Below are 23,423 nucleotides of genomic sequence, written 5' to 3'. Positions count from 1 at the left end.
TGGGAATGTGGTGATTACATAGCGGCTTCGCCCAGTTCGCCAACAATATCTGTTTGAAGACATGGTGCATGGGTACAGTGGACGATTCCTTAGGTGGCGAAGGATAGTCCAAAAGCTCAAACATCTCGGTCCTTGGCTCATCTTCCGTAACCACAGGGAAGGGAATGGCTGTAGACATTTTCCGGACAAAGGCCGCAAAAGACAGACTCTCGGGGGGAGAAAGCTGCCTCTCAGGACAGGGAGTAGGATCAGAGGGGAGACCGCAAGACTCCTCGTCAGAGAAATATCTTGGGTCCTCTTCTGCTTCCCACGAGGCCTCACAATCGGTATCGGACACCAGTTTGTGAACTTCAGTCCGAAGCCGAGCCCGTCTCGACTCCGTGGAAACTTAGTCACGGTGGATACGCCGAAAGGAAGACTCCCACACCCGTGGTGATGAAGCTCCCTCCATCGATGTCGTCGGGGAGTCAGCCTGGGAGGTCGCCGGGGCCGGCACCGCAAGCGGTACCGGGGTCGGAGACTTCACCACGGGCGAGGAACCAGCCGCCACCTCTCAACGGTACCGGCGGCGCAAGCACCCCCGGTACCAGAGCGGCCGGGCGTAGCAGCTCTTCCAGGATCCCTGGAAGGATCGCATGGAGGCTCTCGTTCAAAGCAGCTGTCGAGAAAGGCAGTGGGGCCGGTACAGGCGACAAGCTCAGAATCTGCCTGGGGTGCAGAGGCGATACCGGGCTGTCCGTAGCAGAATGCATCGACACCTCTTGTATGGAGGGCGAGTGGTCCTCCCGGCGTCGACGCTTAGCATGTGCTGAATCCTGCGGCGTCCCGGAGCTCTCGGTACCGCGACGGGAAGGCAACCAATGATGATGCTTCTTAGCCTTTGTTCGAAGCATGTCACCGGAACCTCCCGGTACCGAAGAGGAGGACGATGAATCCAAACGCCTCCTCGGGTCCAGGTCCAAAACAGGTCGATCCCAGGGGGCCTGTACCGCAGAAGCCTTCGAGGCAGGCAGAGACCTACTCGAGTTCTCACCGCTACCAGCAGGGGAATGGACAGCCCTCACCTGCGCTCCCGACGACGATATTGATACCTCCGATGACCTCAGTACCGCGGGCGTCGAAGTACCGGACGAGGCTCCGAACAAAAGATTCCACTGAGCCAATCTCGCTGCCTGGGTCCTTTTCTTCAACAGAAGACAAAGAGTGCAGGCCTGGGGATGATGACCATCCCCCAGACACTGAAGACACGAAACGTGCCTATCAGTGAGCGAAATCGTCCAGCTGCACCGCGTGCACTTCTTGAAGCCGCTGGCAGGCTTCGATGACATGGGCAGAAAAATCACGCCGGCGAAATCAAAATTTGCGATGATGCCAAAAATAGAGCACCAAAAACAAGGAAAAACCTGTACAGGTGGCCGAAAAGGCCGCTTCCGAACGAAAGAAAACTTAACGGGACAAAACTAAGGAATACAGGAAAAGTGTTTTTTTTTTTTAATGTTTCAACATTTTTATTGATGACAAAGCATCTGAAAAACATACAGCATCTTGGGTCCTCTTCTGCTTCCCACGAGGCCTCACAATCGGTATCGGACACCAGTTTGTGAACTTCAGTCCGAAGCCGAGCCCGTCTCGACTCCGTGGAAACTTAGTCACGGTGGATACGCCGAAAGGAAGACTCCCACACCCGTGGTGATGAAGCTCCCTCCATCGATGTCGTCGGGGAATCAGCCTGGGAGGTCGCCGGGGCCGGCACCGCAAGCGGTACCGGGGTCGGAGACTTCACCACGGGCGAGGAACCAGCCGCCACCTCTCAACGGTACCGGCGGCGCAAGCACCCCCGGTACCAGAGCGGCCGGGCGTAGCAGCTCTTCCAGGATCCCTGGAAGGATCGCATGGAGGCTCTCGTTCAAAGCAGCTGTCGAGAAAGGCAGTGGGGCCGGTACAGGCGACAAGCTCAGAATCTGCCTGGGGTGCAGAGGCGATACCGGGCTGTCCGTAGCAGAATGCATCGACACCTCTTGTATGGAGGGCGAGTGGTCCTCCCGGCGTCGACGCTTTGCATGTGCTGAATCCTGCGGCGTCCCGGAGCTCTCGGTACCGCGACGGGAAGGCAACCAATGATGATGCTTCTTAGCCTTTGTTCGAAGCATGTCACCGGAACCTCCCGGTACCGAAGAGGAGGACGATGAATCCAAACGCCTCCTCGGGTCCAGGTCCAAAACAGGTCGATCCCAGGGGGCCTGTACCGCAGAAGCCTTCGAGGCAGGCAGAGACCTACTCGAGTTCTCACCGCTACCAGCAGGGGAATGGACAGCCCTCACCTGCGCTCCCGACGACGATATTGATACCTCCGATGACCTCAGTACCGCGGGCGTCGAAGTACCGGACGAGGCTCCGAACAAAAGATTCCACTGAGCCAATCTCGCTGCCTGGGTCCTTTTCTTCAACAGAAGACAAAGAGTGCAGGCCTGGGGATGATGACCATCCCCCAGACACTGAAGACACGAAACGTGCCTATCAGTGAGCGAAATCGTCCAGCTGCACCGCGTGCACTTCTTGAAGCCGCTGGCAGGCTTCGATGACATGGGCAGAAAAATCACGCCGGCGAAATCAAAATTTGCGATGATGCCAAAAATAGAGCACCAAAAACAAGGAAAAACCTGTACAGGTGGCCGAAAAGGCCGCTTCCGAACGAAAGAAAACTTAACGGGACAAAACTAAGGAATACAGGAAAAGTGTTGTTTTTTTTAAATGTTTCAACATTTTTATTGATGACAAAGCATCTGAAAAACATACAGCATCTGGCAGGAACAGAATGCCAACAGCATAACATATTTAACTGATAGTGAGGCAAATTTTCAAAGCACTTTGGGAGGCTAAGTTCCATAGGTTTGTATGGAACTTTGGGAGGCTAAGTGCTTTGAAAATAAGCCTCAGTGTCCTTCATCAACTTATTTTAATCATTTTCTCCCCCCCCCCCCAATATGCTCTATTGTTCCTTTTGATTGGTAACCGGTGCAGGCATATATATTCGACATCACACATTTACTAATGGAAGGCTATACCAGGCCGCCTAACAATAGAAGGATAAGTATCTTCCATCAACCACTCTCCACCCCCCCTCCCCTTTTTGTTGCCTCTCATGGAGCTTCAGTAGTACTTTACTCAGGAAAGTTACCAGGGCTCCCGCGTCAACCCCTATCCTGTCATAGTAGGTTCAGGAGCAAGCTGTGGCCTCTTGGGCTAAGACTGTATATGTATTTATTCCAAGTTTGTAAAAAATTCTTTTTCCTCTTTAGGGATCCCACGCATCCCCGGCCTCCCAAGATGCCAGTAAGTGCACTTGGTTCCTACAGTGCCAGTAGGCTGGCGGGTCCGGGGAGACCCAGGTTTGTAATATAGTTTTCCTAGCCACTAAGCAAAGTTTGCGACACCAGACCCTGGTTCCTTTCTCTTGTGATCAAAAAGCGGTTTGCGTGTCTAAGATATAGTGATCCCAAGTGCTCCCGTTGCACCCCCTATAGTTGTATCCATATATCTCCGTACTGGGCCCCAGAAGCCTTTAATCTTAGCATACCCCCAAAACGCATGGTATAAAGTATGGGGTGCATGTTTGCATTTAACACATCTACCGGTATGTCTAGTGGCCAAATGTGCTAGTTGTTGCCCGGTCATGTATGCTCTCATGATTCCTCGATATCCACATTCCTGTAGCCACTCATCCACCGTGAGGCATGGGATACCTTTTAAGGTAGCCCCCACATCCCAATCCCGTAGCTGAACTCCCGCCTCTTTTTAGTTTTTTTTTTTTTTTTAAAACAAGAACACGATCGGACTAATCCGAACACCTTCCGAAAGGAAAAAAGCGGCGAAAAACGCACGAGGGGTCTCCTTGAGGCACAGAACCACCGTAAACAGCAGTCCTGAGCTGCGGAAAAAAGAAGACTGAGGAGCACGCGCTCGTTGCGGGCAGGAAGGTGGTCATGCATGTGCGTCGGGAAGGTGGCCGCGCATGTGTGTCAGGAAGGCGGCCACGAGGGCTAGCAAATGTTTGTTGCTAGGAAGATCTCCGATCTGGGGCTGCCGTTGGACATCACCCACATGTGAGAGAACAAGCAGCCTGCTTGTCCTCTGAGAATTTTTAGTACATTAGGGAGATGCATAGGTACCTTGAAAGCGAACAAATCTACAAAATATCATAAGAACTGAAAATAAAAGGTGTCAGTACCTGATAATGTGCAAGCTTCTGAGACTCCGAGATAAGAACTGCACTGCATACTTTACAATGACCATCCGTGAAGAGATGGCTATTCTCCTGGATCAAGCGATCAACTGCAAGAAAACAAACAAAGCTTGAACGAATTAAAGATTCTTTGGCAAGAGAATTATTCATTTGGTAACTGCAGAATCGTCTCTGCATTAACCGCCTTTATGCTATGTTCTGTGAACACCATCCTTGTGTCGGTAAAGGGCACTGAGATGGCAAACTACTACCAGAGTGTAGAAAAATAACCAGGAAGCAAAATAAAGCAACACACGTGGAAGGGACAAGTCACAGAACCTGGCAGCCGCGAAAAAGCAAAAATCAGGCAGGACCTAACGTAGAGCGAAACAGGGAAACAAAATCCTGAGGGCTGTGGAAGAAGCAGAGAAAATCTTCGCAGACCGGGATCGGACAGAGATGAAGGCAAGGTCAGTGCAGGGCGGCTCTGGAGAATGACTTGGGGGGGGGGGGGGGTGGTAAAATCACCTGATTAAAGGTGACGCAGGGCTACAGTCAAAAAGTAACCGAAGAAATGAGAGGAGGGGGCGCATAGAGGCCAAGCCGGACGGGGGAGGGGCGGTGCTCTAGGGAATTCGTAGGATATCGCCATCCACTTTCCACCGCACCAGAACACCAAAATCTCCATCCGCACAACTCACCTGCCGCCTTTCCCACCGGCAACACCGGAGTGTCTCCGTTACTACCAGTCTCTTCGGCCATCTTCTGTCTCCTCACAGTAGCAGCAAGCCAAGCAGCAGCGCCGGGCGACCACCACGGCAGCCGGAATCTCGCGACAAGAGACGGTGCTGAGGAACGCCGAATCCAGGCCCGATCTCGCGAGAATTCCGCCAGCAGGCGCGGCGGTTGGCAAGGTGAAGCGCGCGGAGAGAACCTGCACTCGCGAGAAGATCTGGTCGTAAGCCCTTTGTTTCTCCCGTGACCCATCCCGGCGTACGCGAGAACGGAACGGAGTCAGACAGTCACGTCACGTGGCGTAGACTGGCCCGCGATATTTCAAACTGAGAATTGCAATAATGTTAGCTTCATGGAACATATGTTAATATACGAGTTATATAGGTGGCGCTTTTTCATTGAATACCTCATGTGTATGTAATAAGCTTTCCAGAGTTCTATCTTTATTTCTGTCTCTTCCTTACCCACAACATGCACTGTCCTGACTACAGGAGCAATCCCAATCCCTGACACATTCCTCTCAGCAGCCTAAAATTCGCCAAAACAAAATGGCACCAACTTGTTTGCTTTTACACTGTGCAGAAGATTTTTTTCAATTTATAGTCTACAGTGCCACCGAAAGCCTTTTCCTGGGTGGTGGTTTAATATGGAACTTAGCACTGGGTACCTGTAATTACTGTATTCCATTTTCACTTGATTACGTTTCATCTGCTGCCTACTTTTCCAGTCTCAACAGATCTTCCTCACATACTTGCTCATGATACATGAACTTATAATCATTTCATGTCATCTGTAAATTACATCTTCTTTTTCCAGATAAAGTAGTTCATAAACATGCTGGGTGGCAAACAGGACAATTGCACCTGGACCCCTGTGCCAAAAGGAATCTCATGACTGCCTCAGACTGAGGGTTAGCTTTGCAGACCACTCAGTTTCTGGCCTGGGACCCTGTATGTCTGGCAATAGCCGGGCTATTGCCAGACATACAGGGTCCCAGGCCAGAAACTGAGTGGTCTGCAAAGCTAACCCAGATGGAAAAAAATTGTCACGCCCAAAGCCAGCCCAAAACCGCACAAAGTCAATCTGAATGTGAATGACATCATTAATAAATATTAGGTCATTTGCATACAAATGACATCATTAAGCCCGCCTGCATGGGGCTTCTACTGGCTGCGGCCGCAGGAAAACTAGCCAACCCACGGCGGCCGATAAAAACGCCAGCGGGGCAACAAGAAGCCGCCCAAAATCCCGCAACCCGCATGCGGCGTGAAAAAGCCGCTGCGGGTCGCGGAAAGGAGCCCAATTGGGCGGGAAAACCGCCCATCTGGCAACACATTATGGCCCTGCAAACATTAAAAAGCACGGATGGGGGAGGAACAACATTAGTATGGCAAGGCTTGGTAAATCCATGTTGTCTCTTCCCCTGTTCAGATGCCCAGTATTATTTTTTTTAATTTTTTTGTCAGAATAGCTCGGAAATATGGCTAGTGAAAGCGCGAGCGGAAGAAAAAATGGCTAAAGATGTAAAGAGAGGTGACAAGACTTTTTTCAGATATATTGGAGAAAGGAGAAGAGATAGGAATGGAATTGCGAGACTGAAAGATAATGAGAATGGCTATGTGGAGAGTCATGAAGATAAAGCGAACATGCTAAACAATTATTTCTCTTCAGTGTTCATGGAAGAAAATCCTGGAGAAGGACTGGCTGCCGAGGGAATGTCAGGGAATGGAGTGGATACTGCGCCGTTTATGGAAGAAAGAGTTTATAAACAGCTGAAGAATCTGAAGGTGAACAAAGCTATGGGGCCGGATGGGATACATCCCAGGATACCGAAGGAGCTCAGAGAGGTCCTGGCGGGACCTCTTAAAGAGTTATTTAATAGATCTTTAGAGATGGGAGAGGTTCCGCGAGATTGGAGACGAGCGGATGTGGTCCCTCTTCACAAAAGTGGAGACAGGGAAGAAGTGAGAAACTACAGACCGGTAAGTCTCACGTCGGTGGTAGGAAAAATAATGGAGTCGCTACTGAAAGAAAGAATAGTTAACTTTCTAGAAGCCGACGGGTTACAGGACGCAAAGCAACATGGCTTTACCAAAGGAAAATCCTGCCAAATGAATCTTATTAACTTTTTTGACTGGGTGACCAAAGAACTGGATGAGGGGTGTGCGCTAGATGCAATCTACTTGGACTTCAGCAAAGCCTTTGATACGGTCCCCCACCGAAGACTTGTGAATAAGCTGAAAGGGTTGAACTTAGGACCGAAAGTGGTGAACTGGATAAGAAACTGGTTGACCGACAGGTGGCAGAGGGTGGTGGTAAATGGAATCCGCTCGGAGGAAAGGAAGGTGAGCAGTGGAGTTCCTCAGGGGTCAGTGCTGGGGCCTATTCTGTTTAATATATTTGTGGGAGATATTGCTGAAGGGTTGGAAGGAAAGGTGTGCCATTTTGCAGATGACATGAAAATAGCCAATAGAGTGGATACCCTGGAGGGAGTAGAAAGGATGAGAAGGGATCTCCCAACGTTAGAAGAATAGTCGAGGGTCTGGCAGTTAAAATTTAATACAATTATAAATTGGAAGAAATACAACTGACTCCCTGAGTCAAATATTCCACAACTATACTCAGAGCAAACTCTATTAACTAAATAACTCAGTTTAATTCACTAATTAGCTACTCACAGAGAGGTGCTTTTAATGTGCTCAGTCCTTACCTATTCCAACCATTATATCCCCGAAGAAATATGTGGCAGTGTCACAGATAGAACCATCATGGCACATTAAGTGTTCTGCCTCCTTAATGTATGTACATACAATATAACATGATATAGTCCAGTCTGGCTACTCCAAATATATATACCTGGCTAGTTCTATCCCAGATGGCAACCCCAGTACTAGTTTCATGTATACATACCCAATAAGTACATTAACTTACATACTTTATAATAAAAGCTTTTGAATAATGTATATGTATAACATTTTGTACAATTTTTTAATATGCTTTTAAATTCCCCCAAGGTATGGAAGTAAAGCCAGGCGCAAGGAGATATGCAAAGCAACACTTAACATTATTAATCAACAAAGACACCTGCCTAACGTTCATGTGCAGTTCCCTGTATATGCTGGCTCGAATGCACATGTGCCCTTTAGCAGGGACATCCACAAATGTTCACAACATACTATAACTAATTGGGAAACTGCATAAAAAAAGTTACTTTCCTTGACAGTTGGTTGTACTCCGTATTCAAACTTCGCATATCTTCCATTCGTGCAACTTCTTACCTATAACACCAACGCTATATGTTTCCCTTTTACTCTAGCCGAGTTTCGCATCACGTCATCAGAAAGGGAATCTACAATGAACAAGTAAATTGCCTGCATGTATCATTTACACTAGAAACTGCACATCTCAAGTCTAATCTCCTAGGTGGCACAAAGATAATTACCTCACCAAGAATGTCAAAAATATACTCAAACACTTTCACAGCCACAAGCCCCGGAATGGGGCCCCGCCCTTTATCAGTGTGGAACGAGTGACACCACAAGTGCCACTGTCACGTTTACTAAACAGGAACTGGGTTTGTGAGCCCTTGGACCACTGCCGAGGAGCGGCAGTAGCAGGCAAAATCACCCCACACCAGAAGCAAGGTAGAACAGATGTACCGGCAAATCCAGGCTAGGTCTCTAGGCAGTCAGCCAGCAAGCAGAAGACAGGTCCAAGCAAAGGTTAAAAAGGCAGGCGGCAAGCAAAGTAAAGTCCAGGTCCAGACAAAGGGTCAAAAGGCAGGCGGCAAGCAAAGCAAAGTCCAGGTCCAGGCAAAGGTTCAAAAGGCAGGCGGCAAGCAAAGCAAAGTCCAGGTCCAGACAAAGGGTCAAAAGGCAGGAAACCAGCAAACGCAGAATCAGGTCCAGACAAAGTCTCTCAGGCAGAAGTGCACAAGCACCCATGTACCAGGGCCTAAGACGATGCAAAGGCAAGGGCTGAGAGTAACAAAATGGCTAATAAGCCCAGCAGCACCTGGAACTCAGCTGCTGCAATCACCAGGCAGCTACGGGTGCTGTGCAGGCTCAAACAACACAAGCAAGCCTGGAAGATCCGGACCGGACTATGCCGAAATCTGGAACGGGTGATGGTCCATAGCAGCCACCCGTTCTGGCCACCAGAGGTTGAGAAAAAGCACAGACGTAACAGTACCCCCTCCTCAAGCCCCCCCACCTCCATGGGGAATTCAGGTCTCCATGGGTAGCAATGATGGAATCTACGGAGGAGCCTCAAAACCTGACCAGGGGTAGCTTGGCTGGAGCTTGAACCAGAGTCAAGACAGGCATCCGGACAGGCATCAGTGCCAGCCCTCGGACCGCTCTCAGGACTAGACCTCGAAGCAGACTCAGGCACAGCTTGGCTGGAACTCAAACTCAGAGCGGACTCAGCATCCTCTGGCCTGGAACTCAAAACAGACTCAGGCACCGGGCAGGAACTCAGAGTAGACTCAGGCACTTGGCTGGAACTCAGTGCAGACTCAGGAACATCTTGGCTGGAACTCAGGACAGGCTCAGATGCTTGACTGGAACTCAGAGCAGACTCTGGCGCTTGGCAGGATCTCAGAGCAGACTCAGGCTCATCTGGGCGGAAACTCAAAACAGACTCAGGCTCTGGGCAGGGACTCAGAGCAGACTCAAGCACTTGGCTGGAATACAGTGCAGACTCTGGAACATCTTGGCTGGAACTCAGGGCAGACTCAGGCTCTGGGCAGGGACTCAGAGCAGACTCAAGCACTTGGCTGGAATACAGTGCAGACTCTGGAACATCTTGGCTGGAACTCAGGGCAGACTCAGGAACATCTTGGCTGGAACTCAGGACAGGATCAGCCTCATCCTGGCTGGAACTCGCACCTGGAGTGAACTCAGCATCATCTGGGCTGGAACTCGAACTCAGCAAAGGCTCAGCTAAGAGTGCCACTTGAACGGGAATCAAAGGCTCAGTTAGAAGCGCCACTCGAACTGGACTCAGAGGCTTGACTGGAAGCATCACTTGGACTGGCATCGGAGTGGACTCTGAGGCTTGAGTGGGAGCGTCACTTGACCGAGGATGGAAGGCTCAGTTCGAAGCGCTACCCGCACTGGCATCAGAGGCTCGGTTAGCAGCGTCACTCGGGCTGGACTCCGAGGCTTGAGTGGAAGCACCACTTGAACTGGGATTGGAGGCTCAGTTAGACGCGTCCCGTGGACTGCACTCCGAGCTTGGCTGGAACTGACATCAGAATCCAGAACTGGACCGGAACCAGGCAGCCACCTTCTTTCAGCGTGGGCTTCAGGAGTATCCCGCAGGCCTGGATCTGAGAGAAGTCTGAAGCGGTACAAGAAGAGCTTGGTAGAAGGATCAATAGAAGAGATTGGATTTCCAGAGACAACAGGACCCCAGAAACGCTTTCTCTCTGCTGCAGCTTCAGGAGTTTTCTCCAGGGCTGGGTCAGACAAAAGTTTAATACGGTAATCCCGGAGCGTCAGAAAAGGATCAAGATCAAAAATTGGGTTGGAGCTGGGGTCCGAGCCGGAATCAGGAGCAGCACCGGGGCTGGAACCCGGATTGCCAACAGGGAAGAAAGTCTTAGGCTGGAAACCCAGCTGGTAGGGTGATCTGGCCGAGCTCATGGCCTTTGCATTCAGGCAAAGGCTAAAAAGGCAGGCGGCAAGCAAAGCAAAGTCCAGGTCCAGATAAAGGGTCAAAAGGCAGGCAGCAAGCAAAGCAAAGTCCAGGATCAGGCAAGGTTCAAAAGGCAGGAAACCAGCAAACGCAGAATCAGGTCCAGACAAAGTCTCTCAGGCAGAAGTGCACAAGCACCCACGTACCAGGGCCTAAGACGATGCAAAGGCAAGGGCTGAGTAACAAAATGGCTAATAAGCCCAGCAGCACCTGGAACTCAGCTGCTGCAGTCACCAGGCTGTTACGGGTGCTGTGCAGGCTCAAACAACACAAGCAAGCCTGGCAGCCTGGAAGATCCGGACTGGACTCTGCCGAAATCTGGAATGGGTGATGGTCCATAGCAGCCACCCGTTCTGGCCACCAGAGGGCGAGGAAAGCACAGACATAACAGCCACGCACTTTAAATAGTCATGCAGTTCGGAGTCTGATGTCACAGCACATTGTACGCGCGTACAACGTGCTGCGTCAGACTCCGAACTGGATTCAACGAATCAGCAGCGTTACTTACAGCATGGCCACGGAGGAGTCAGAGGAAGACGAAATACGAAGACTGCGGGTCGGACCTCGGCTGGCGGGGGTTGGGGCCCCCCGCCAGCAAAGGTAAGCACTGGGGGAGGGTTGACGGCGGGGGGGGGGGGGGGGGGGGAGGCAAAAATGTGCCCCCTCTCTCTGGCTCTGGCCCCCCCTACCGCCGGATTCCAGATACGCCCCTGGATAGAACTAGCCAGGTATATATATTTGGAGTAGCCAGACTGGACTATATCATATCATATTATATTGTATGTACATACATTAAGGAGACGGAACACTTAATGTGCTATGATGGTTCCATCTGTGACACTGCCACATATTCCTTCGGGGATATAATGGTTGGAATAGGTAAGGACTGAGCACATTAAAAGCACCTCTCTGTGAGTAGCTAATTTGTGAATTAAACTGAGTTATTTAGTTACATAAGTACATAAGTAATGCCACACTGGGAAAAGACCAAGGGTCCATCGAGCCCAGCATCCTGTCCTCGACAGCGGCCAAGGGCACCTGGCAAGCTTCCCAAACGTACAAACATTCTATACATGTTATTCCTGAAATTGTGGATTTTTCCCAAGTCCATTTAGTAGCGGTTTATGGACTTGTCCTTTAGGAAACCGTCTAACCCCTTTTTAAACTCTGCCAAGCTAACTGCCTTCACCACGTTCTCTGGCAACGAATTCCAGAGTTTAATTACGCGTTGGGTGAAGAAATATTTTCTCCGATTTGTTTTAAATTTACTACACTGTAGTTTCATCGCATGCCCCCTAGTCCTAGTATTTTTGGAAAGCGTGAACAGACGCTTCACATCCACCTGTTCCACTCCACTCATTATTTTATATACCTCTATCGTGTCTCCCCTCAGGCATCTCTTCTCCAAGCTGAATAGCCCTAGCCTCCTTAGTCTTTCTTCATAGGGAAGTTGTCCCATCCCCGCTATCATTTTAGTCGCCCTTCGCTGCACCTTTTCCAATTCCACTATATCTTTCTTGAGATGTGGCGACCAGAATTGAACGCAATACTCAAGGTGCGGTCGCACCATTATAACACCTGTTTTCCATATCTTTCCTAATAATATCCAACATTCTATTTGCTTTCCGAGCCGCAGCAGCGAGACGACGACACCCAGATACCTTTCTTGGTCCGTAACTCCTAACGTGGAACCTTGCATGACGTAGCTATAATTCAGGTTCTTTTTCCCCACATGCATCACCTTGCACTTGCTCACATTAAACGTCATCTGCCATTTAGCCGCCCAGTCTCGTAAGGTCCTTCTGTAATTATTCACAATCCTGTCGCGAGTTAACGACTTTGAATAACTTTGTGTCATCAGCAAATTTAATTACCTCGCTAGTTACTCCCATCTCTAAATCATTTATAAATATATTAAAAAGCAGCGGTCCTAGCACAGACCTCAGAGGAACCCCACTAACTACCCTTCTCCATTGTGAATACTGCCCATTTAACCCCACTCTCTGTTTCCTATCCTTCAACCAGTTTTTAATCCACATTAGGACTTTTCCTCCTATCCCATGACCCTCCAATTTCCTCTGTAGCCTTTCATGAGGTACCTTGTCAAACGCCTTTTGAAAATCCAGATACACAATATCAACCGGCTCCATTGTCCACATGTTTGTTTACTCCTTCAAAGAATTGAAGTAAATTGGTCAGGCAAGATTTCCCCACACAGAAGCCGTGCTGACTTGATCTCAGTAATCCATGTCCGTGGATGTGCTCTGTAATTTTGTTTTTGATAATGGCCTCTACCATTTTCCTCAGCATCGATGTCAGACTCACCGGTCTATAATTTCCCGGATCTCCCCCGGAACCTTTTTTTAAAAATCAGCATTACATTGGCCACCCTCCAATCTTCTGGTACCACGCTCGATTTTAAGGATAAATTGCATATCACTAGCAGTAGCTCCGCAAGCTCATTTTTCAGTTCTATCAGTACTCTAGGATGAATACCATCTGGTCCAGGAGATTTGCTATTCTTCAGTTTGCTGAACTGCCCCATTACGTCCTCCAGGTTTACCGTGAAGTCAGTAAGTTTCTCCGACTCATCCGCTTGAAATATCATTTCTGACACCGGTATCCCACCCAAATCTTCCTCGGTGAAGACCGAAGCAAAGAATTAATTCAATCTCTCTGCTACGTCTTTGTATTCCTTGATCGCCCCTTTTACCCCTCGGTCATCCAGCGGCCCAACTGATTCTTTTGCCGGCTTCCTGTTTTAATATACCCAAAAAAATTTTGACTATGTTATTTTGCCTTTAATGCTATCTTTTTTTCGTAATCCCTCTTGGTCTTCTTTATCTGCGCCTTGCATTTGCTTTGACACTCCTTATGCTGCTTCTTGTTATTTTCAGACGGTTCCTTCTTCCATTTTCTGAAGGCATTTCTTTTAGCCCTAATAGCTTCCTTCACCTCACTTTTCAACCAGGCCGGCTGTCTTTTGGAGTTCCGTCTTTCTTTTCTAATTAGTGGAATATGTTTGGCCTGGGCCTCCAGGATGGTATTTTTGAACAGCGTCCATGCCTGTTCTACAGTTTTTACCCTCTCAGTTGTCCCCCTAAGTTTTTTTTCCACCGTTCTTCTCATTTTATCATAGTCTCCTTTTTTAAAGTTAAATGCTAAAGTATTTGACTTCCTGTGTATAGTTACTTCAAGCTTGATATTAAAACTGATCATATTATGATCACTGTTATCAAGCGGCCCCAGTACCATAACGTCCCTCACCAGATTATGCGCTCCGCTAAGGACCAAGTCTAGAATTTTTCCTTCTCTCGTTGGCTCCTGCACCAGCTGCTCCATAAAGCTGTCCTTGATGTCATCAAGGAATTGTGCCTCTCTAGCATGTCCCGATGTTACATTTACCCAGTCTATATTTGGAGAATTGAAGTCACCCATTATTATCACATTGCCAATTTTGTGTCTCTGATTTCTTTTATCATTTCTGCGTCTACCTGCTCATCCTGGCGAGGTGGACGGTAGTACACTCCTATCACCGTCCTTTTCCCTTTTATACATGGAATTTCGACCCACAATGATTCAAAGGTGTGATTTGTGTCCTGCTGAATTTGTAGTCTATCTGAGTCAAGGCTCTCGTTAATATACAATGCTACCCCTCCACCAGTCCGGTCCACCCTATCACTACGATATACTTTGTCCCCCGGTATGACAGTGTCCCACTGGTTATCCTCCTTCCACCAGGTCTCAGTAATGCCTATTATATCCAATTTTTCATTTAGTGCAATATATTCCAACTCTCCCATCTTATTTCTTAGACTCCTAGCATTTACATATAGACATTTCAGAGTATGTTTGTTGTTCCTATTTGCATGATGTTTAGTATTGGACACTACTGATTTGCCATCTTTTGTCTGATCTTTAGATGTATTTAAGGTCACCTGGCCTACCACGGACTGTTGTTCAACCTCACTATCCAGAAACCCTATCTTCCCTGTTTGTGAGGTATCTTTGCAAGATACCTTATCCCGAACCATGCGCTTTTGAGCGACTGTCGGCCTTCCCCCCATTTCTAGTTTAATAGAGTTTGCTCTGAGTATAGTTGTGGAGTTAAAAATTTAATGCCAAGAAGTGTAGAGTGATGCACTTGGGGTGCAGAAACCCAAAAGAGAGATACCGGAGGGGAGAGATTAGTAAGCTCGACTCAGGAGAGAGACCTAGGGGTGTTGGTGTCAGAGGATATGAAGGTGAAGAAACAAGGCGATGGCCATGGCCAGAAGGATGCTAGGCTGCATAGAGAGGGGCATAACCAGCAGAAGAAAGGAGGTGTTGATGCCCCTCTACAAGTTGTTGGTGAGGCCCCACTTGGAGTATTGTGTTCAGTTTTTGAGGCCATATCTTGCTAAAGATGTAAAAAGACTGGAAGTGGTGCAAAGAAATGCTACAAAAATGGTATGAGATTTGCGTTGCAAACCGTATGAGGAGAGACTTACTGACCTGAACATGTATACCTTGGAGGAAAGGAGAAACAGGGGTGATATGATACAGACGTTCAAATGTTTGAAAGGTATTAATTTGCAAACAAACCTTTTCTTGAGACAGGAAGGCGGTAGAACTAGAGGACATGAATTGAGGTTGAAGGGGGCAGACTCAGGACTAATGTCAGGAAGTATATTTTCACGGAGTGGGTGGTGGATATGTGGAATGTCCTCCCGCGGGAGGTGGTGGAGATGAAAACAGTAATGGAATTCAAACATGCGTGGGATAAACACAAAGGAATCCTGTTTAGAAGGAATGGTTAGCAGAGATTGGGTGGCGACACCAAAATGGTAGCTGGGCAGACTTCTACAGTCTACGCCCTGATCGTGACTGGATAGGGATGGGCTGGAGTGTAAATTTTAAGGGGCTTCGATGTTAGCTTCAGAACTTAGTACAAGACTTCTACGGTCTGTGCCCTGAGAATGGTAATGACAAATCAAACTCGGGTATACATACAAAGTATCACATACCATGTAAAATGAGTTTATTTTGTTGGGCAGACTGGATGGACCGTACAGGTCTTTATCTGCCGTCATTTACTATGTTACACACATGCCAGTTGTCCCACATACCCAGGGTCTTTTATAAGTAACTCACAAGTTTTTCAAAGGTGTGTTACATTACTACTACTACTTAACATTTCTAGAGCGCTACTAGGGTTACGCAGCGCTGTACAATTTAACAAAGAGCAGATACAATTAGTATTTTCCCTTTCTCTAGTGGATCTAAGTTTGTACTTGAGGTAACAGAGAGTTGAATGACTTTCATAAGGTCACACTCACAGTGTGAGCAATGTCATTGCTCTAACCACACCATGGCTAATTTTAATCATCAATTACAGATTACTAGTACTAGGTCTATAGCTTAATTTTTAATTTATTTCAGAACTCTATGGTGCATACCATATGGTCCTCATAATTTGTTTAGTTTGTCAGTTTGCTTCATTTTATATTCTAAGTTATTTATCTACACACACTTTTTATACTGACCTTCAAGTATAAAGCACAGCAATAAAACACGTAAAAGTTAGAGCTTTAGCACAGGTGTTCAAGTAAATGATAATGAAGAAAAGGGAAGGAGAGACTAACCATAGGTAAAGGGGAGAAAACGGGAACACAAAAAAATGAGAAGGTACAGGGCAAGCAGCATCATGCCTCTGTATCAGGAGAGCTGTCGAAAACAAAATTGAATAGCCAGAATGTAACAGCTTTCTCACATACAAAGAAACATGTTTCCTGACAGAGATAGTGATATGTAGAAATGCTCCAGATTACAATCTTCATGACATAAATTTCAAATGAGTACATTTGATCCAATATGTATGGATTAAATTGTTTGGATTTTAGATTTATTTACTTGCTTTTCCAAATCCAAGTTATATATAGGAAGCGTTTCCCTTCACCAGAAGCTTTACAGTTTAAGAACACGGTCGATTGAAGCCAAGGAGTTTTGATCAATCAGGTTTTATGACAGGAGACAGCATGACATAACAAAATTAAAGCCGTCTCCCCTGTGCAGCTGCCATATTTGTGTTTCCTAAACAAACTATCAGCATACAGATATACACAGAGGAACTGTCAGAACTGTAACCTAATGTTAAATTATTTTTACCTCTGGGAGGTGAAGAGACTCGTGTTGGTGCCTGCAGGTGGGAGCTGTGGGTGCAGGTGCTCCAGAGCAGCAGACTTGTTTTTGGAGCAGGCAATCGGGCAGCTTTAAGAAAGGCCCCGACTCTGCCTGAGCCTTGGGGCCGAGTTGTGGGGACTCCCGCAGCTGCAAAAATAAGTCTGCCACTCCATAGCGCCTGTACTCATGCTCACGCCTCAGGACCCCCCTTGAGGTAAAAAAAAGGAAAACCTTGGGTTACAGAAGGGTTAGAGCAGTAACACTACTACTACTACTACTATTAAACATTTCTATAGCGCTACTAGACTTACGCAGCGCTGTACAAATTAACATGAAAAGACAGTCCCTGCTCAACAGAGCTTACAATCTAAATTGGACAGACGAACAGACAGCTAGGGGTGGGGAAACTGCAGTGGTAGGGGTGATAAGTGAGGGTGTTGAGTAAGAGAGTCATGTTTAGGAGTCAAAAGCAGTAGCAAAGAGGTGGGCTTTAAGCCTAGATTTGAAGACAGCCAGAGACTGAGCCTGACGTACTGGCTCAGGGAGTTTATTCCAGGCATAGGGAGCAGCGAGATAGAAGGAACGGAGCCGGGAGTTAGCAGTGGGGGAGAAGGGGGACGACAGGAGACATTTACCCAGTGAACAGAGTTCACGGGGAGGAGTGTAGGGAGAGATGAGAGCGGAAAGGTACTGAGGAGCTGCGGAGTGGATGCACTTGTAGGTTAAAAGGAGAAGTTTGAACCGTATGCGGAAGCGGATAGGGAGCTAGTGAAGCGATTTGAGGAGAGGGCTAACTTTAGTATAGTGACTCTGGCGGAATATAAGACGCGCAGCAGAGTTTTGGACAGATTGAAGAGGAGATAGATGGCTGAGCGGGAGACCAGCGAGAAGCAAATTGCAGTAGTCTAGGCGAGAGGTGATAAGGGTGTGGGTAAGGGTTTTGGTAGCGTCCTCGGAGAGGAAAGGGCGAAGTTTGTTAATATTATAGAGAAAGAAACGACAGGTTTTGGCAATCTGCTGAATATGAGCAGAGAAGGAGAGAGCGGAGTCAAAGATGACTCCAAGGTTGCGCGCAGACGGGACAGGGAGGATGAGAGTGTTATCTACCGAAATAGAGAGGCAGGTTTAGGGGGAAAGAGGAGAAGCTCGGTTTTGGTCATGTTTAGTTTCAGGTGGCGGCGAGACATCCAGGCAGCGATGTCAGACAGGCAGGCCGATACTTTGGTCTGGATTTAAGCTGAGATATCCGGTGCGGAGAGGTAGATCTGGGTATCATCAGCGTAAAGGTGGTATTGAAAGGCATGGGATGAGATCAGAGCACCAAGGGAAGAGGTACAGATGGAGAAGAGGAGAGGTCCTAGGACAGATCCTTGGGGTACACCCAGGGCCGGCCCTAGGGTTTCTAGCGCCCTCCTGCAGTCTATTAGTCGGCGCCCCTACCCATCCAGAGGCGGGATCACTATGGCTCCGCCCCCACAATAGACACACCCCTTTTACCAGCCATGGCATCATTGAAAATATTACACCAGTATAGAAGAAAAATAACTTAGCACACAGACCAGGAATTAGGAGAACAGACAGTCTTGCCAACTCTGAAAAACAATGTGTTATCAAAATTTCAGAATCTAACAAACAGATCCCTATTCAGACACTTGGCCTTGCAGTCACACATGTAGAACATGTTCCCGCCCGCTACCTCCGCTCACAGGACAAAGCCCTTCTCTCAGTACCCTTCTCCACCACTGCCAACTCCAGGCTCCGCTCATTCTGCCTTGCCTCATGTCCCGTTCCGGGCCATTACCTGTGCTCCCGACGCGGGGGGCGAGGATCAACGGGGGCCGCGGGATCCAGGGCCGCGAGGACGAGCCGCCGACGGGGCCGGCGCTGCCACGGGCCGCTCCGAGGCCGGCGAACCGCTGGAGCGAACGCCGGCCTCGGAGAAAGGAGCACGCCGGCCAAGATGGCGGCGCCGGCGTCGTCGTCTCCCTGGCTCAGCTCCGAGCAGGGATCTAGCTCCGCCTACTCGCGCCGGATTGGCGCATTGCAGCAGAAGACTCCGCCTGCAAGGTGGCCTGGCCTATCCAGGCGCTCCTTGCCTGCCAGGGCCGAGGGGATTGGTTCCTCTTCTAGGAAGGGGTGGACGGGCGGGAGATTTAAACCACGAAACAGGAAGAGTCAGTGCTTCCGTTTCGTTCGTCAGAAGCCCTCACAGTGGATCGGAAGCGTTGCCTTCAGGTACTGTGTCCTCTTCAGCTAGCCGTCCTTGCTAGCCACCTCTAGAGACTGTGTCCTCTTCAGCTAGCCGTCCTTGCTAGCCACCTTCAGGAACTGTGTCCTCTTCAGCTAGCCGTCCTTGCTAGCCAACTCTAGAGACTGTGTCCTCTTCAGCTGGCCGGCCTTGCTAGCCACCTTCAGGAACTGTGTCCTCTTCAGCTAGCCGTCCTTGCTAGCCACCTCTAGAGACTGTGTCCTCTTCAGCTAGCCGTCCTTGCTAGCCACCTCCAGAGACTGCGTCCTCTTCAGCTAGCCGTCCTTGCTAGCCACCTCCAGAGACTGTGTCCTCTTCAGCTAGCCGTCCTTGCTAGCCACCTCCAGAGCCTGTGTCCTTTTCAGCTAGCCGTCCGTGCTAGCCACCTCCAGAGATTGTTCCTTTCCTGCGCTAGCCGTCCTTGCTAGCGGCCCTTTAGAGACTGAGTTGCTGACTACCAGCCAGGCCAACCGTCACCCCGCGGTTCCAGCAGTCCTGCTGGCCGCCTGCAGCTGGGGGCTCAACCCTCGGTGAACGGCGGTCGCCGCGGGTGAAGATTCGGGGTGCGCGGCGGTCCTCGGAGGTCCTCCGGGCCTCAGAGAACCTAAGGGCTCACCAATAACCGAAACAGGACACCTCACCCTATGCCTGGAATAATCTTCCTTTACCCATACGCCATGCCCCCCCCTACCCATCTTCAAATCTCTGCTTAAAACTCACCTCTTCAATGCTGCCTTCGGCGCCTAACCGCTCGAGAAATATAAAATGCCCCAATCTATCCACCCTATCAGATTAACTGTTCACTCATCCTCTAGATTGTTCACTTGTCTTTAGATTGTTCTCTTGTCTTTTAGATTGTAAGCTCTTTGAGCAGGGACTGTCCTTCTATGTTTGAATTGTACAGCGCTGCGTAACCGTAGTAGCGCTTTAGAAATGTTTGTTAGTAGTAATAGTAGTAGAACAGAGATAGCCCCTCTTCAAATTCTTCAAAAATTAACCTGAAATCCTAAGAAGTTAAACTCTGCATGCAGCACAATAGCCTTCCCATGGAGCACAGCTTAGGATCTAGCTAGGACAGACTTAATCAGCATAAACTAACATATTCTACAATCTGAGTTGGACAGACTAACAGGAGTTACTGAAGTGGGAATGAGAGATAGGTGATGGTTAGGAATTGAAAGCAGGCATCTAGCCCTCCTGTCCTGTGAGTTGCTGTGTTGGGGGTGGGGGTGGAAAATGGTGGGTCAGGTGCAGCACTAAACAGCAGTCTCTGACAAAAGAAGGGTCCAGGCTCTGATGTGCTGTCTCTGTCTACGCCCTCTCTGGGCAGAGAACAGAGGTTAGCTGAGCTCCCACAAGTTATTTTAGAGCCAGATTCAGTTGGAGCAGTGATGTCCTCTGACAAACACAAGGAGGGTATTTCTCTGCTTGGGAGGGGGGAGGGAAGGGGACAGCACTGCAGGAGGGCGCATGCCTTCAAGGGCGTCACTTTGCAAGCAATCAACCTCTGCTGAGTGCTTGCAAAGTGACGCCCTTGAAGGCATGCGCCCTCCTGCAGTGCTTACCTTGCTTACCGGGTTTGACCAGCCCTGGGTACACGGACTGTTAGCGGGATAGATGTGGAGGAGGAACCACCAGAGTATATGCTAAGAGTACGTGGGGAGAGATAGGAAGAGAACCAGGAAAGAACAGGGCCCCGGAATCCAAGAGAGGATAATGAATCAAGGAGTAAGGTGTGATCAACAGTATCAAAAGCAGCAGATAGGTCGAGGAGGATGAGAATAGAGTAGAGACCTTTAGATTTGGCCAGTAACAGGTCATTGGAGACTTTGGCAAGCGCCGTTTCAGTCGAGTGAAGAGAGCGAAAGCCAGATTGGAGCGGGTCAAGAATAGCTCGAGATGAAAGGAATTAGAGGCAGCGGCGGTGAACAGCACGTTCAAGTATCTTGGAGAGGAAAGGGAGGAGGGAGATGGGCCGATAGCTAGAGGGGCAGGTAGGGTCCAGTGAAGGTTTCCCTTGAGGCAGATTACGACAGTTAAGATGAACCCATCAGGAAATAGGATATCCTCACTGAAATTTGGCCATGTTGTTCTGTTTTGATAGAAGTGTAGAAAAATTAAAAAGCTGTGAAATAAAAAACAAAAAAATCCACAAATAGGCAATCATAAGCGCCCTCACTGTCCCACCCTTGGTATGCTATCAAATTTATGGAGTTCCTTTTATCTTCCTTTGCTTTGACTGTAAACCACTTTGGTATTTTTCTACAAAAGTGTTCCCTCTTTTTTTGAAAAAGCCTCTGTAGTGGTGACCTTTGATCTCCCTTAGTTCCAACCCACCTGACCCCCACTATTACTACTGGTGCACCACTACCTACCACATCTTTCCTGGACCTGCATGCTGAATGTCCAGCCATGTTGTGCCTCCATGTAATCAGGAAATCTGTATCAGAGGGAGCTATTTATGGCTAGGCATTCTGCTGGCTTATTTTTCTTTTTTGGATGCAGGGAACATGTAGTGACAGTGAGGCAGCCATGGAAATAATTATATATATATAAGAAATGATATTAAAAGCTTGAAGTTTGAATTCTCTTCAGTCCTGCAAATGAAGGAATGCAAGCTGGAGTTAATTAGACTCTAGCTGCCGGGCTGGGTTAGGAAAGGTCAGTGAGAAATGAAACTCTGTCCCTTGTGAATTGCCAATGCTAGCTGGCTCAACATCTGTACATTATTAGGCTTACTGAATAGTTTTGTAAGCAGGCAGTTGTTTAGGATTAAATTGAACACTGCTTAGAAGGAAATAGTTAGAGTCTAAATAATTCTAGATATAAATGAGTTAGAATTTAGAAGTTCTTGATAGGTAGAATATGTTTTATAAGAATGCTTACTTTAGAATATGTTGTATTCTGTGTAAATTAATAATTCTGTGTGGAATGTTTGTTCAACTCTCTGTCTGACGTTCTGAGTAGGGCTACAGTGAAGGGGGGCCAACATGTGTTTTGAGTTATTCTGCAGTCCTAGCTGGTTCAATGTATAAGCTGAAGGTGAAAAAGGTCAGAACTAGTCAGCTCTCTTCTCCTTGATTAATTATAGGTAACTGTAGGAATAGTCCTGAAAGTATAGCAGTATGCCATTAAGTAAGACTAGCCTTTGACCCCTTTAATGAATGCCAGAGTTCAGTTAGCAGTTAGTATGAATCAGACTAGGAATATGAGAATAATTAATGTTAGATGGGGCCTCTTAGTCTCTAAGGGAATCCAGTTTAAGCCATAGATGAGAAATCAATCATAATGAGAAATGTAAGAGTTCTGGAGACCAAATGTCTGGCTTGAGGGGCCCCAGGTCACAGGTCAGTTTAGGATGTCTGGAACCTATGTAACTGATATTTCAAAAGTAATGATTGGTTGAGGCAAGGTAGCCAATCTAATTCCTTAACCAATTGGAGAGTAAGGGGGCTGGGCTGGGCTAGGCTAGGAGGAGGGCTTAGGACCCTATTTAAGTAGGAGCAGAAGCAGTTTACGTCAGAAGGAGCTCAGAAGAAAGAGAAGGACAGAAGGAACAGACAGAAGAAGGAGAAGACAGCATAAGAAGAGAGCTGAGAGAGCTGACACAGAGAGCTGAGACAAAGACACAGAGAGCTGAGACAGAGGAGAAGAGAGCTAGAACTGATGTCCTGCTTTGTTTGCTGGCAAATAAAGAAGATTTTTCTCTCATTCTGGTGTGTGCTGTCTGACTCCTGAAGCATCACAAATTCATGCATCAATTCCTGCAACAATTCTTGGTGGCAGCGGTGGGATAAATCCTGCATTAATCCCAGCACCCAACTGACTGGAGAACATTCGCCGGGTATGTATTTTGTATTCTGTATTATAATCCTAGCTAGGAAGTTGTAAAACCAGCCCCTCAAGAAGGAGGGAAGGAGAATCTGATCAATTCTCAGCGAAGGCCCTAGTACCTTCTAGTCGCGGGGACTAGAAGCGAAAACGCTTGAGCTTATCTGTATTTGAGAAATCTGAAATTGTTGGGTGGGATTTTCTGTACTGAATGAATGTGTGATGCCTGAATGTTAATGAGTGCGGACTTCTTATAGCTGCATTTCCAATTAACGCGAGTTCAATTGGTCAGCAACGGAAGGAAGCGATTGCTGTCTGTCTACCTAGTGTCTCGAGAGTGCAGACCCCTTACTGCATTCTCAAAAATTCCCCCCCTCTTTGTGTGTTGTAACTGTAAGCATTATGGGTGGGACATCATCTAGACAAATTGCTACCCCCCTAGATTGTATGCTTAGAAATTTTAAAAAAGGTTTTTTAATTAATGACTATGGACAGACTTTAAGCTCAAGTACTTTAAGAACCTTG

At 48.0% G+C, this 23,423-nt stretch overlaps 1 protein-coding gene across 1 annotated transcript in view; it reads right to left on the bottom strand.

Annotated features, from left to right (window-relative positions):
* Positions 1-5,158, bottom strand: part of ZNF346 (zinc finger protein 346) — a 49,902-nt gene extending 44,744 nt beyond the window's left edge. The window contains exons 1-2 of the mRNA XM_030211652.1: positions 4,924-5,158; positions 4,229-4,332 (exon numbers count right to left, since the gene is read on the bottom strand). Coding sequence (XP_030067512.1) covers positions 4,229-4,332; positions 4,924-4,984 — 165 coding nt within the window. The 5' untranslated portion in view covers positions 4,985-5,158. The remainder of the gene's footprint in view (positions 1-4,228; positions 4,333-4,923) is intronic.
* Positions 5,159-23,423: the final 18,265 nt, after the last annotated feature.

Source organism: Microcaecilia unicolor, chromosome 8, assembly GCF_901765095.1.
Source record: "Microcaecilia unicolor chromosome 8, aMicUni1.1, whole genome shotgun sequence".
In the NCBI taxonomy this organism is placed as follows: Eukaryota; Metazoa; Chordata; class Amphibia; order Gymnophiona; family Siphonopidae; genus Microcaecilia; species Microcaecilia unicolor.
The sequence above is the reverse complement of the archived record's forward strand: the minus strand, read 5'-3'. Positions and strand labels throughout refer to the sequence as shown.